The sequence below is a fragment of the Danio rerio genome, chromosome 7 (assembly GCF_052040795.2).
Source record: "Danio rerio strain M-AB ecotype USA chromosome 7, GRCz13ab, whole genome shotgun sequence".
Classification (NCBI taxonomy): Eukaryota; Metazoa; Chordata; class Actinopteri; order Cypriniformes; family Danionidae; genus Danio; species Danio rerio.
This window is the reverse complement of record NC_141027.1, coordinates 23,889,166-23,905,248: the sequence shown is the minus strand read 5'-3', so window position 1 is coordinate 23,905,248 and position 16,083 is coordinate 23,889,166. Positions and strand designations below refer to the sequence as shown.

At 37.0% G+C, this 16,083-nt stretch overlaps 2 protein-coding genes across 4 annotated transcripts in view; one reads left to right on the top strand and one right to left on the bottom strand.

Moving 5' to 3' along the window:
• Nucleotides 1-16,083, top strand: part of vbp1 (von Hippel-Lindau binding protein 1) — a 45,347-nt gene that overhangs the window by 3,914 nt on the left and 25,350 nt on the right. The window contains exons 5-6 of one of the 3 annotated variants that reach the window (XR_015494770.1): nucleotides 763-1,409; nucleotides 1,582-3,061. Coding sequence is in view for 1 of the 3 variants with exons in the window: in NM_001020624.1 (NP_001018460.1) it covers nucleotides 763-901; nucleotides 2,370-2,446 (216 nt within the window). In the remaining 2 variants the exon portion in view is untranslated. 3 annotated transcript variants of the gene reach the window in all.
• On the bottom strand, nucleotides 5,016-15,756 carry rab39bb (RAB39B, member RAS oncogene family b). Its single transcript, NM_001080023.2, is given in 3 exon segments — nucleotides 5,016-7,562; nucleotides 13,929-14,155; nucleotides 15,338-15,756. Coding segments are annotated over 2 exon segments (642 nt in total). The 5' UTR covers nucleotides 14,144-14,155; nucleotides 15,338-15,756; the 3' UTR covers nucleotides 5,016-7,135.

The window sequence follows — 16,083 nt, the reverse complement described above, 5'->3', positions numbered from 1 at the left end:
TTAGTAAGTGAATCTATTGTACCTTAGCATTGCCGTTAACATGACATCAACCCTAACTCCACAGCAAACAGAAACCGAACCGAACCGTACCAAACCAAACCGTGGCTCCAAAACCGTTAACCGAACCGTGCCTTTGGTGTATCATTACACCCCTAATTGTCAGGAGATTATTATTATAATTTTTTGTCCAGCTCATGAAATATCAGCGATTTAGATTATTCCATTGGATAATGCATTATTACGATTAGGCAGTTTTAGCTCCATATGAATTCTTTCATTCTTATAAACCGGTCTCCAGACTGTATCCTTAACCAAGAATAACATACCAGGATAATATACAATTTAAGAACTTTGGCTCCAAAATAACCACTGGGTTATTTCAAACACTGGGTGGTTAAAAAGTAGATAAAAGAAAAGCTTAATGTAATGTAATGTTTTTAAAAAAGCAGGTAAATGATGATGCTAAATGAAAATATTTTAATATTAATATTTTAACACATCAATAATCTAATATATACAAGAGCTGCCTGTTTTTGCATATATTAGATGTCATGGAAATCAAGCTTTCTAGTCAGTAAAAGTCAGGGAATTACATTAAACTTGATTACTTTTTTGCACTGTTGAACAAGGCACTCTACCTTTGGGACTGTCTGTTTAGTGAAATGTACACCCAGTTGCTTGGATATAATATTTTAACCCAGAATTGTTTAGCTTGACTTTGAAATCTTGTGTATAGCCATGGTTGGTGTTTTTGTGTGCTAGGCTAATGTCATGTTGGAGTATGACATTGATGCGGCCCAGGCGCTGTTGGAGAAAAACTTGGCCACAGCGTCCCGGAATCTGGACTCTCTGGAAGAGGATCTGGACTTCCTTAGAGATCAGTTCACAACCACTGAAGTCAGTATCCTTAAACTATTGCAGGTATTGTATTGTTATTTTTATGGTGATGTGCACCTTTCATTTGATCAGTCTTTCAATGACATACATTGTTTAAAATAATACCTTTAAAATTATAACTTGTGAGATTAAGATTCCCGATCCTACAACAGTTTGTCAAAGCTGTTTAAAAGTCTAGGTCGGAAATATATTTTAATTTTTTTTAAAATAGAGCCTTATGCTAACAAATTAATTAAAATAATGGCAAAATAGTAATTTTTCTAAAAAATTAACCGTAAATAACAATTTCTTTGTTTTGATATATATAAAGAAATAATAATCTAATACAATGTAAGACAATTTTTATTTTCTGTAAGACAATAAAGGGTAAACTATTTGGAATTGACATTTTAAAGCAGTATTTGATTTGTAGGGGTCTGATTTATAACATCTGCCTAGAAACCTCCCTGAAATGTTTTAAAGAAGTTCAATTAAGTCATTATTTAGGTTAAATATGTTTATTTAGAGCAGGGGTGCTCAACCCTGTTCCTAGAGATCTACCTTCCTGCAGATTTCAGTTGCAACCCTTATCCAACACACCTGTTTGTAATTATCAAGTGCTGTTCAGGTCCTAATTAATTGGTTCAGGTGTGTTTGATCGGGGTTGGAGCTAAACTCCGTAGGAACGTAGATCTCCAGGAACAGGGTTGAGCAGCCCTGACTTAGAGTTTACTTACAGCTGCGCACATTCTCCCATCAAGTTTTTTTGTAACAGTTCACAAATTGTAGCATAGGAATTGGTGTACGGCCATTTCCGGCCATTTTGTGCATACAACAACATTTCTTAACAAGACCCTGGAGAGTGTTCATAAGCCATCAACCATTAAAAGTGAATCAAGAAGATTTAGCATTGAGGGTTACAGAAAATGATGTCACCCTGTTCTTGGTAATGATACTCATGACCAAACTGGTTTATTCTACATGCCCACTAAAACATTGTTTGAACAGATGTTATTGTACAGTATTAATAAGTGAAATGTTCTAAAGACAATTCTATTGGTTCTATTGTCACAGGCCTTGCTGAAATTATAGAGAGCACATTAAACGGATAGTTAGCCCAAAGATGGAAATGGAAATTTACTTGCACTTAAATGGTTTTAAACCTTTACAAATCTGTTTTTTCTGTTCAACACAAAAGGAAAACAATAGTAATAAAAAATTATAATAGTAAATGGCTCAAACAGGTTTGGAACAAGATCAGGTTTTTAATAGTTAGTCAGGTATTTGTAGTACATCTGTAAATTTCTCTGAGGAAAACACAGACTGTTTGTCACCTGTTCTCACCATCTGTTGTAAACTGTTAAGAGGGAGCTTTGTTGAAAAGTCTTCTCTCAAATATTTACAATCTGTTCTTCCAAGTGGTGAAGTAACAAGGAAAAAAGCAGAGACAATTTTTAGATTTTTCAGATCCACCTTAACCGATGCTCTCTCAGATATGGCACGTGTTTACAATTGGGATGTCAAGAGAAGGAGCAAAGACAACCTCCTCAAATCTGCTGAGCGGTCCTAGTGTGATCCATCCCTTCCCCATCAGAAGATTCACCCCCATGTATCTGTTTGCACCAACATCAACTGTTATCTATTGATTTATTACTTTTTAAACTATTTTTTCAAGTAAAAAGGTGAAGAAAAAAATCAAACAAAAGTAATAACGGTAGTTTTCTTGTTTTGTTTTTTATAATGATTTCTAAGTTTGTTTCAGATAGGGCATCTCTTCACAGGGTCTATACATCGTCTTCCTCTGTGCCCTTTTTCTTCTTTCAGATCTGTTAAAGCTAAACTGTTTAAAATCTTACCATATCTTGGTAAGACTCTGTAAAAAAAACTGCAGCAGATTGTCAGGGGGATGTCATTTCATTTATCCTCCTTTCTTCCTCCAGCCTTTTCTGAACTTTTACTCCTCTCATATGTTTTTCATCTGTACTCATTTCTCACACTGTAGCCATTAAACGCTGAACAAGGAACTAATAATGAAGTGATTTGGGAAAAGGCACAAAGCATATGATATGGTCTGTGTTTTTAATCTGCATAGCTTTTTATAATTCATCGTCGCTGAGTGTGGGTTTGGCAGTGAGCGAGATGAATACCCTTTGATGAGTACAACTAATTAAATACGTGCCTGCAATTTCGGCCCTTTCTTTCAATCGCTTGTGCTGAAACTGCTACTTTTCTCTTTAAATTCTGCTTTCAGTTCTTCTTTAGCAGAGCAACAGCTGAACTTATAATAGCAGCATTGAACTGCAAATAGACCTTTATGGTATGAAGAACCTAAAAAAAATCATTATTTTACTTACCTTCTAACCATTCAAGATATATGTGGAAATATTTTTCAGTAGAACATTATAGAACTTGTTTAATTGAGACTGTTGTCCTTGGCCAGTCACACAAACAAAAAACATAAAACAAAGTATAATTGCTGGCAGCACTTTAAAAGAAAAACAAAATAATTACTGGTGGCTCTTGATGATACAATGAGGTCTTATAAAGCAGGATGGTTGTATGCAAGACACTGAACATTCACCTTTAACCGTTACAATATACTTGTTTTAAAGTCAGAAGAGTTTAAACGTCTTGTATTACCATTTATAACACTCAAGGTCATTTTCAATGAGTTTTTTCTTCTTCTACTAAGCGACTTATAAAGGTTTTATCCACAGCCTTTGAAAATGGTCCTAACACTGGAGCTCAAGCATCCTGTCATATGATGAATAATTAACATCAGAAATCTGTCAAATTAATTTCTTGAATATTGAGATGCTTTGAAACAAAATGCTCTAGCATAGATAATAATCAAAAGCCAGTACCCTATTGAACAATACAACATACATGGACTCATTGTAAACACAGAATCCGCTCGCATGTGAGTTTGCATCCCTGCCTAAATCATTATTCAGGATGAGTGTCATGAATATGTGTGGGATCGTTTTTACAAAGTTGTGAAATAAAGGTAACAATGTTCAGTTTCTTGCACACACTAAAGACGGCTGACTTTAATTTTGTAAACAACAAAGGATCTATACTTTTGGTAACTTCAGGGTGAGAAATTTAATGTGATACTTCTCCAAAAAATGAAAATTATTTTTGATTATATTTGTTTATAAATTTATATATATATATATATATATATATATATATATATATATATAATCATCTTGTTGTTGCATTACTTTGAGCTTTTCATTCATCTTCAGAACACAAATTAAGATATTTTGGATGAAATCTGAGAGCTTCCTCCATAGTCCACAACAATCATAAAATGTTACAGTTCAGAAAAGGAATGAAAATATTGTCAAAAACAGTAAGTTTGACACCCAGTGGTTGAACTAGGTATTGCACACTTGGATCAAAACACATTTTCACTTCGCCCCTTCCTCTGACGAGACCACGCAAGTGCAGGTTGCCAGATTGACATGAGTGCGCCTGACTGTCAAGCCTAAAGACCAATTTAAGACTGATTTAAACAGTTTTCTAACTAAAAGCAACGTCACGCGATAGAAGGAATATTTTCCATACTATTTTCCATACTACCTGAAATTTCTATTTTAGAAACGGCTTCTATTTCTCACAGGTGAACAACGATCACCTCAGGTACAGCTCATGTGCTTTATTCAGTGTTAAATGCTAATAATGTGAGATTGAATACCCTTTTACATGACAATTATTGCCATACTACTGAAAGCAGCAGCAGCAGATAGTTCACCATTAAAACTGTAAAGCAGTGCAAACCAACACATATTAGTGATTTAGCATGCACATTTAATAATGTAAAAGAGGTTAAATATGTATTAATTAGATTATAAGCCTTACAAATTCACTGTAGTGCAGTGAGTGCACTATTCTGTGCTTCTGAATGGCTGTATTTACATTTCTGTCATGTTTTTGTCTGGTGCAAACAGCCAAATTGCTTATCACTGCGAATCTCGTCACATAGGGTTTTGTTTGGACATGGGGTTACAATGTAACCTGCTCACCTAATGTTTACGTCTTATATACATGTATAATGTATATACATTAATATACATGTGTATATATATAATTTGCTAATGAATCACCAACTCATATGGAACTCTAAGTTTGCGTCTCTTTTTGAAGGCTGTTACTGTTCACCAAAGTTGCACTTTCGGTCGTGGCCACATGCTTTGAGAGCCTTCCTGACTGACTGACTGAATGAAATACACGTCCACCAAACTGGCATTGGGCAAGTTAAAAGAACCAAAACTAAAACAGCATTTCGGCATGTATAGGCACATTTTCAAAGCAGAATATCTGACTTTAGAATTGTTTATCAGAGAAACTAGAATGTTCACTTGACATGTTTATTAAATACCTGCAAACATATTATGCTATTTTTATGCTTTAGAAGAGTCAAAAACTTACATACAGCACCTTTATTAATAGGAGTCTCCAAGAAAACTTTTGTGCACCAAAAACCATAAAAAGGATTGTTTACCTATATCTTCTCTCCCATCAGGCTGCCATTAGACTTAGCACTGCAACGTGCACGCATATTGGACAGTGTTAACTTGCATCCTGATCTGAATTGAACAACAGGTGCAAGAATTATTTTAGTATGAAGTTAAAGGGAATGTTTTGGTTCTTTTTCTGGACTAAAAGGTCTCAGGATCATTGCTTTCTAAGGAGAATGAGGGAGCTCAAATTTCATTCTAAGATCATTTAATTTGTGTGTCGAAGATGAGTGAAAGCCTCAGGAGATTGGAACAGCAGAAGTGTGAGAAATTAGCAGAATTTAAATTTTTAGACCAACTGTCTATTGAATCAACTATCACTTTAAATTCCTTTCGCTAGTGAGTGGAACGTTGATCAACCGAAATACAACCGAAACAGTTTTAACATGTTACTTTAATCGTTATTACATTTCAAGTTCCCTTGATACAGAGGTACAAGGTGTCTCAAATTCACTAAAACAGAGTCAGTAGTGTTTGTACATCCAGTCCTTGCAAATCCACATCTGCGCCAAAAAAAGCTTACAGAGTGAGCGAGTGAGTGGCCAACCCAATCCGAAATCTTGCGGTCCTTCCCTGAGACCCTGTTTCAGCAATATTTTAAAATGATTTCATGTTGTCCAATAAAGAGATGGCTAATTGTGCAACGTTATGGACAGTACTGACACATCTTCTCCATTCGTATTTGAGAAAGCGGTTATGGGATTATTTATTTAGGGGTGAGAATGACAGTGAGGAGCTAGTCTTTTAGAAAAGGAAAGATGGTTTAGATGAATAAAGTAATGGTTAAATACATGGCGATGCAAGCTCTATTGATACAGATGTCTTGAGCGAATGTGTACAAGGAGAGCCCTCATTAGGGTTCTACAGGAAGAGCTTGCTTTTTTCACATTAGATAGTACAATCACAAGCTGTAACATCAGAAACACTCTTTGGGATAAAAGGTGTAAAAGATGTACATAAGTACAACAGATTAAGGTTTCTTCATCATTCTGGCGAGCACCAGAGGCCTCTTGTGGTAATGCGTGATGAGTGAGATGGTTGTAAAACAATGCACCGGGGCTCTCGGATGTACCTTCAGTGGTTCTTCATGAGTCTTTGCATCCGATCATACAAATGAACCTTTTGGGTGACACGGTGAGCCGTCATCTGAGTGACACCTTTCCATCCACTTCAGTTAATTGAAAATCTAGTTGGAAATCAGTCAGAAACATGTCAGGTCATGTGTTTTTGAAAATTCTTCATGTAGTATATTGCAGTATATCTTCTCCCTTCCTTGTTCAGTCAACAGAAATGGCTATCCCAGCATTAATCTCAGAAATCAGTAAGAAAACTCTGGTTATTCAGTTCTTTCTCTTATTGTACACCCAAGTGCGAGACACTCAAAGTCAGAACGTCTTTGTTTTATCTTTCGTGGCTCAATACATCATGTGCAGATTCAATTAAAGTGCAGATACAGTTCTGGGCTTTTTTCAGTATCAGTTCTGCAATTGGTCATTTACTAACCGTCCGTTCTCAGCAGTCAGATTTCAGTGAATAGGGAAATAAGCAATGTAGTATAGAAAAGTGAAGCAACGGGGCATGATGGGACTCGATTAGGCATTCAGCAGGCAGGAAAGGGGTGATGATGACATATTCAGGGAGCTGAAGACTGACCCTGTAATTGGAGGAAGCGTTTATTTTTTTATTTGTCCATCAGGGCCTGAACTTTTGATACCAAGGTGATGATTGCGGATTCAACAGAAGCACCGGCGATCACCCTTTGTCACTTCTTCTGACGAATGCACCACGTTTGGTACGAACCCGCTCTTCACTCCCTCCCAGCCTTCCTGGATGCTAATCTCCCCATTCTTGACCAGCTCAAATATATCCCGCGTTAGCTCTGTAAAAGCCCTCTCCACGTTTATGGCGTCACGTGCCGAAGTCTCCACGTAGCGCATACCGTATGCGGCTGCAAGCTTCTCGGCCTCTTGCTGGCTCACCTGGCGCTGTGGTTCCAGATCACATTTGTGCCCGACTAACAGGAAGACGATGCTGTGGGGCTGCACGTGACTGCGCGCCTCCTCTAGCCACTCGTGAACGTTCTGGAAAGAGCGGCGGTTGGTGATGTCGAAGAGCAGCAGGCCGCCCACAGAGTTACGGTAGTATGCTCGAGTAATAGACCTGTGACACAATAAAATAATGTTCCTGAATGTAAATCGAGGGTAAAGGAACACTCATCTTTTTTCTCCTTTTTTTTTTTTTGAGTAAATAGTCTCATTTTTTAAAACTCAGTAGAGTTAAACAGTTGAGTTTGACTATTTATTCATTCATTCAGCTGATCTTCGGGTCTGGCCAGAAGCACTTTTAGCTTAGATTAGCATAGATCATTGAATTGGATTAGACCATTTTGCACCTCTCATATGAAAGTTTCAAAGAGTTCCCTACTGAAAAAAAATGCTTAAACCAGCCTAGGCTGGTTGGCTGGTTTTACCTGGTTGACCAGCCTGGTTTTAGAGGGGTTTTGGCCATTTCCAGCCTGGTCCTAGCTGGTTAGGCTGAGAGATGACCAGCTAAAACCAGCTTGACCAGCGTAGCCAGGCTGGGAGCCCAGCCAAAAAAAGCTATGCCCAGGTTAAACTAGGCTGGTCAAGCTGGTTTTAGCTGGATTTAGCTGGTCATTTTCCAGCCTGACCAGCTAAGACCAGACTAGAAATAACCAAAACCCCTCTAAAACCAGGCTGGTCAACCAGCTAAAACCAGCCAACCAGCCTAGGCTAGTTTAAGCTGTTTTTTTCAGTAGGGTTACAATAATATTCATATTTAAAGCTTGAGTATTCTGTGGTTACATTACCTTCTAAGGCTGTCAAAAAATTATGTTATTTACTTGATAAGACTAGATACTAGTGGTGTAATAATCAAGAAACTTTGCTATTACCTAGTTACCTCACTGGGAACTGTTTTCGGGTGTTATTTTCAATATCATTGCTCCTGCTGCAGTCATTGTCTTGCAGCAAAATTATTTGACTATAACGCTGAAATGGGAGTATACCTAGAAAATAGCAACTTCTCATTTTCTGTCTTAGTACACGAAAAAAAAAACTATATTCAATCGATTTGTGTTGGGACAACATGAATGAATCAAGTTAGCTTGTTAGTTGCTACAAATTTAAGTGGACTAGACATTTGGACAGAAGTTTGTAGATATAGTGTAAACACAATCATATTTGGGTGATAAAAACGCACACAGTCCTTTTGTTTTCAATTTAACAACATAAAAACAGTGGACCAATTGGAGGGGTTTTCAGATCGACCCCAACATGACGTAGGAGTGTGGTCCCCCCGCCCACCGAATTGATTGATAGCTGCGTATTAACATGTCCTGGGAGTCAGGAGTATAATCATATCAACAAGACAGGTGGTGCGCAAAGCAACCGAGAATAAAAGGTCTGTTCAGTTTGCTAGGGTCATCAATCATCATCAGATGGGATCAAGAAGAGTGAGTTTCACAAGTTTCAAATGTTTTAAAACAGTGCATGTGTGTAATGAATTACAGCGATTTACTTCAGCTTTACTTCATCAGCACAGCCACGTGTCTGAACAGTTATTAAAGAAGACCTTCAGTCCCGGTTTGTGGATGTTAAATCAGGTTATTTTGTACGTTAACATGACAGATATCCATACAGCTGTGGATATTAACCTGTATCCTGTCACATTTGCACTAAAGTGCGGTGTGTGTGTGTGTGTGTGTGTGTGTGTGTGTGTGTGTGTGTGTGTGTGTGTGTGTGTGCGCGTGTGTGTGTGTGCGCGTGAACTTTGTAAGGACATTGTGTGTGACTTATTGTTGCAACTCCACAACAAATACATCAAATACTCATTGGTAAAGTTCTTACTGTATTTCTCACAAACCTTACATGAGATCTTCTTCCTTTAAGTCTGTTTGTTGTCTGAATAAGCCGAGGGAGGAGATTAAGGAATGCAGAAAGGCATGTAGAAACGGTGGGCTAGGAGGACTAGCCTTAAAGGCGCAGTACAACAAAACCACTACCTCATGCAAAAAGGTATAAAATAGAAACTTATAAAAGGTATAATAATAATAAATCTAATGGGTGTTTTGAGCTGAAACTTTACAGACACATTCTAGAGACACAAAGGACTTATATTAAATCTGAAAAAAGGGGTAACCTAGGTGCCCTTTAAATAAGGACATTGTCAACTTTTTTGGACATTTTTGATTGAGATACTAATGGTCTAATCTAATTCAATGATTTATGCTAAGCTAAGCTAATCTGCTTAATAGAAAAAAAAGGTAAAACTGTTTTATTCTAAGGGAGTTGCAAAACGAAATGAATCCACCCCCCTACCCAGGTAAAAAATAGTGTTCCTTTTAGTAGAGAATGCATAATTACAATTGAATCACATAAAGAAGCATTGAACTCACTTTCGAAATGTATCCTGATTGAACAACTCATGCGTTGAATAAATAAATCAAAACTTGTTTAACTAGATCTTTCAGTGTAATGACAGACTTCACAGCTGCATGCCAGATGTTTGATCATCATGCCTGCATAAATCCCATCCTTTATAACACATTTCTGCTTGCATAATAATCTTAAGTCAACTTTCAATTAAAAAGAGTAAAAAAACCTACATGAAAGTAATCTATAGTACTTTATTGTAAACATAATATAGTGTTTTTGCACCATACTAAAATTAATCTTGTGGTAATCAACTATATGATATGTTATACTACAGTACATCACAGTTTACTGTAGTAGGCTACTACAGTATGCTTAAGTATTTATTATAGTTTATCAGTTCACTTAATACTAGAGTTTGCTTGAGCATTGATTAACAAAGTGTTGTAAATAAATAGTTGTGTACAGTATAATATACATTACTAAAGTATGGTTCTAAAACACTAGTATTTACTGTATTGTATTATATATTTGCTATCAGGTTTTTTCCGTGTCGGAACAGATTTATTTAACATTTTTCCTTGGTAGCAAGTTGTGGACACCAAATGGCTTTTCCGCGGCAAACATGTTTGGTAACATACCAGCAATTTTTAAAATGTCTTTCTATGGCTAACAAACACTTTTAAACACTACTCTGGTAATTACATGATACATTAATGCATGTTAATTGAGAGGTAATCGTGATTGGATGCTAATATTATTTTCCAGAATCAAAAGTTTATTTTGATTTGGTGACTCTTGTGTGTGACAAGACTACTACTAGACAGACAGACAGACAGAAAGAAAGAAAGAAAGAAAGAAAGAAAGAAAGAAAGAATTAATTTCCCTCTATCTAGGAAATGAATCTGAGAAAGGTATTTGTGTGTATGACAGGAACAGAAAGAACAGAAAATGTAAAACTGCAATCAAAGACAGAGATGAAACAAGGTAGATGGAGGAAAAAAAGAGATGTAAAAAAGCATCAGAGTGAGACTGTCAAAGAGGTCTGTGCTTGCAGGAGCACCGTTGGGAACACACTGAACTGTGAAGGATGCCGAAGGGCCTCTGGAGTTCCTGACATCACTTTAAGTTAGATGTGTGTGACACTGTGGATGCCAGTGATTCATCAAATCTTTTTATGTTCCTGTAGGAGTTCTGGTAAAACTTCTGTTCGGTGAAGAAGTATGTGGACTGCATTCATTCCTTCACAAATATAGTTAGTATCTATGAATCACCCACTGTTAAAAAAGTATCAGTGTCATGTGAATATGCCATCAAGCCTGGGAGAACTAGATCATCATGGACACCTTGGAAACACCAATTATGTGTTTGGATAATAACTCCAGGTCAGATATGCACAATGATTTAAGTTAAGGGGCACATATTTGACCCCCTTTTCAAGATTTAAGATAACTGTTTTGTGTCTCTAGAATGTGTCTTTAGAGTTTTGGCTCAAAACACCCATCAGATTATTTATTATACCTTTCTGAAGTTTGGAATTTTCAGCTTTGAGCATCTTGTAGCTGTTTTTGTGGCCTGTGCCTTTAATGCTAGTTCTCCCCACCCACCATTCCCACGTGGCTGTCAGAGTGTGCCACAATCTCTGCCTCGGCTGCGGCAGATAAACAGCACAGTGACAGACATGAAGGAAGCAGATCTGACGTAACGTTTGTGAAAAATACTACAGTAAGAACTTTATCAGTGATTATTTTATGTATTTGTAGTGGAGTTGCAATGAGTCACACACAATGTCGTTACAAAGTTCACACAAACACACACACACAGCACGCACGTTTACATTTGCAGTTTTTGCATGGCAAATGTGACAGGGCACACGTTAATATCCACTGCTATGTGGATATCTATTGTGTTAATGTACAAAATAAACCTGATTTAATGTCAACAAACCCGAATTGAAGTATCTTCTTTTATAATTGTACTGACATGCGGCTGTGTCAGTTTTGAAACGAATTTTTGAAGCTGCGTCACGGCCATGACATAATAGCGTTGTATTCCAGCGTGCAGACTGGGCGTCTGTGCCAGAGTGAGTCTTATTACGTCTTACAGTGTGATGCATTAATGCATGAGAAAGGCTTGGTTCAAACCAATCAGCGCGCTCTATTGTGCAACTTCATTAATATTCATTACTGTCACAGTGTTTAGACGGCAGAGACGCCACGTTGTGTTGGCAAAACAAGCGTGAAGTGTTGCTTTTATAGTTTGCTGCCGTTAAGTTTTGTTTTCATTTTCTCTCCGTGAGAGCGCAGCTGGCGTCACGTGTGGATTAACAGTGTACGCGACGCGCGACAACAATAACTTACGTGTCTAAGGAGGATTATTGTTTACCTGAGAGCTGTTCTCATCTGCAAACGCTGAGATCCGGATTCGCTTTTAGTCTCTTCTAAATAAAGACGCGACTTTAGTTGCTGTGGATTGTCCTGTCTCTACAGATTTGGTAAGTGAGCGACCAGTGCTCTTTGTTTATTCAGTTCGTATTTTATTCGTATCAAACAAACTATTGCACCGAGTGTAAACAAGTTAGCACTACAACCAAACTATAACCTCGTGTTGGATTTTGTGACCGGAATAACACACGTAGCTTTCTGACACAACATGCCGTGTGCATCTAAGTTTCCGGGAAATGCTGAGTTTTTTTTTTTCTCTCATTCGCCGTGCGGTATCAAAGATTGCATGAAAAATAAACGCTTAGAGCAGATCCTCGAATCAAATATCACGTTTGTCGCGAGGGACATGAATGAATTCCCTGAATGAAAGAGCAAAACTGCAGTTAAAGTCCACCATTTAATAATTTGGCAAATAATTCGACTACAGATGTCCATGTAAACACAGTCACTCTGAAATTCAGCGCGCCCAAATAGACACTCCCACACCAAGCCTCTTTTCTTCCTCCGACACTCCCCCCTAAACAGAGCTGGAAACGCCCACTTTTCTGACTTTTTCCAAAGTAGAGGTGTGAAAACGCCCTGCTGAAACAAGGGGGTTTCATGGCCCTTTAATACGCAGCTGTCAATCAATTAGGTGGGCGGGGAAACCACACTCCTACATCACTTTGCAGTCGGCCCTAAAATGGAAGGGATTTGGATCCTATTTTAACATCACAAAATTAAAAAAAAGAGACTTATTGTCTATATATCACCTCAATATGACTGTGGACACGCTATACCTATGCACAGTTCTGTCCAAAAGATGATTTTCATCATAGGGGCCCTTTAAAGTAGGTATGGTTGTTTCTCAGAAAAACAAGTACAAAAACTGAGCAGGACAATTTTGAAGGTTCTGATATGTTGAATCTAAAAAAAACCCTGGGTTGTTTTAACCCAAATTAGTGATATGGACCATCCCAACATTTTGGTTAGTTTTTTTTTTTAATGACATTTAATGTAACTTATGGGTTGGTCCATATATCATCTAAATATGTCAACAATTTGCAACCTTATGGCGTAAATAAAATACAAATGTGTACTATTTTAAAAGGTACAACTGTCGACAGCTTTTATGAGATCGTGTGTGATACTACAGTAATTAAAGGGATAATTTATCCAAAAAGGAAAATGCAATAATGATTTTATCACCCTCAAGTGGTTCCACTTTTATGAGTTTCTTTTTTGTGTGAAAAAATTGTTTTGAAAAATGTTCAAACTTGGTGAACATTGACTTCCATAGTAGAAAAAACAAATATGTCAATGGTTACCACTTTCCAACATTTTTCAAAATATCTTCTTTTGTGTTCTACAGAAGAAAGAAACTCATGTGAATAAATGACTTTTTATGTATTTATTTGTTTTAGTTTTGTGGGAATTATCCCTTTAAATATGTAAAGTAATGTGTCCATCAGCATGCAGTTCTTTCTGGACTACTGAACACAGTGATATGTGTATACGCACGCATCTTTAAGAAACTGTAGGTATACATGATTTGTTTTTTAAAGGGTAAACCACTGAAACTTTTAAAAACATGTATAGTCTTCCACCCTGAACCATCAGTAAACGATTGAACATTTTTTCACAGAGAAGCAGAATCATGAGAAAGGTCTTATGAATGCAACATAATCCAAGATAAAGATTGGCCAAACCTGAAACGTTCCTGGCCTGCAGTGTCCCAGATCTGCAGTTTAATGCGTTTTCCGGGTTCAATCTCCACCAGGCGGGAGAAAAAATCGACCCCGACTGTCGGGTCCGACACCTGCGCGAAACGGCCTTCTGTAAATCGCCTAATTAAACACGACTTTCCAACAGTTGAGTCCCCAATCACAATCAGCCGAAACTGGTAAAGCCAAATCGCCTCCATGTCTGTTCAGATCTGTCAAAACAAAATGCAAATAATTGACAATTTGTAGAGCTGACAAAACATGTTCATGAAAAGCACAACAGAATAGAGTCACATTCTTTATTTTACTCGCATTTTAAGTAAACCTAATAAAAGTACCAGATAGAGCGGAGTTCTCTTTAAAGCTTTGCACTTCATCGGCAAGCTCTTCTGGGAATCTCCTCTATAAATATTACAGCAATTACATGATCAGGGTATGACAACTGTGCTTGCTCTGATAAGGTAGATGACACACAAAACCTTTGCTTTTTGATTTCTTCCATCAGTTGTCACAGAAAACTGGTGGTTTATATAAACGTATGTCGATTTTATATAGTGTATATACATTTATCCAGACTAAATAGGGTAATCTTTAAAGGCAATTCGGTAACAATGTACAATAAGATTGTAGCTGATATTAGTTAATGCAATTACTAACATGAAGAAACAATGAACAATACATTTATGACAGTATTTGTTCATGTTTGTTACGGTTATGAAAATTCAAATTTGAATGTTAATAATGCATTAGTAAATGTTGAACTGTGATTAATAAACGCTTTACAAGTATTGTTCATCATTTTTTCATCTTAGTAAATACATATAATGAAACCTTATAGTTTTCCCAGTACTGGGTTGCGGAAGCAAAGGCATTCACTGCGCAAAATATATTCTAGAATAGTTGGCGGTTCATTCCGCTGTCAACACCGGATAAACAAGAGACTTAGCCAAAGGAAATTGTGACTGACAATTGTGTATAACGTCCAACTATTTTAAGGCTTTAAATAATGTAAGAATACATTTAATAATAAAGATGGTTAATCTTCAGTGCCACATTTAGCCTACTAGCTTACATAGTTAAATGTGTATATGTTAGTCTATTAAATCTGTCAGAAATCATCAATAAAACTTTTATTATTATGTTTTCTGTTTTAGACTTTTTTTTTTCATGCAAATTAGGTTTGTAGATCCTTATAGTCTCAATACAATGCCTTTAACAGTTATCCTCGTGACCTATTGACAAAATGTGATGGCTGAGATTAGCCGGGCTACAGTATCTTGGCCTTGTCACATTAACGACTGCTTCCGGTTTTAAACCTACAGCTGTTTAACAATCGCTGTCATTGTGTAGTAGCATTTGTGTAGAGGGTCTTTCCTTCAGTGCTCTTTACTTACGTTGTTTTTTTGTGTGTTTTTTTTTTTGGTGTTGTTTGTTTGCTCCGTTCAAAGCTGCCAAACGGCAGATTCCATAATCTTTACAGGATTGAAGTCTCTTTAGAATCCGACGGATGAAATCACGGAGATAAACTCTTCACATAATATAGCCCACCGAATGATAAACAAAACATTCGTCTCTACGGAGGAAAAACAAACAGGTGCAAAGCAAACTGCGCCGCGTAGGCGGTCTGTGTGGCTGAAGATGAGTCGGCGTGTTGCTGAAATGGCCCCTGCCTGGATCAAAGTCGCCTTAAAGTCGAAGATGATTTACGCCTGTCATGTTTTGATCCACGTTTGGAAGATGGAGAAATGTTTGGATGTTTTGTGCAGATGAAATGGAAGCGACAGCAGAAGCATCATATAGCCTGACTCATCCCGCATCAGCACCAGTACCACAGTCCTCCTAAAAGCAGCGGCAGGCAAAAAGCTCTGCTCTCTTGTGCTTCATACATATTTTCTCAGCTGACTGAACGAATAATAAATTTCCACACAAAAAAAATAAAAATTGTATTCTAATAGCCCAGTGTAAATGGATATACATTAGTCAGCATATATATATATATATATATATATATATATATATATATATATATATATATATATATATATATATATATATATATATATATATTTTTTTTTTTTTTTTTTACGTTGTTTAAATAGGCCTATGTTAGTGATTAAGTAGATTTTACTATTAAACTTTG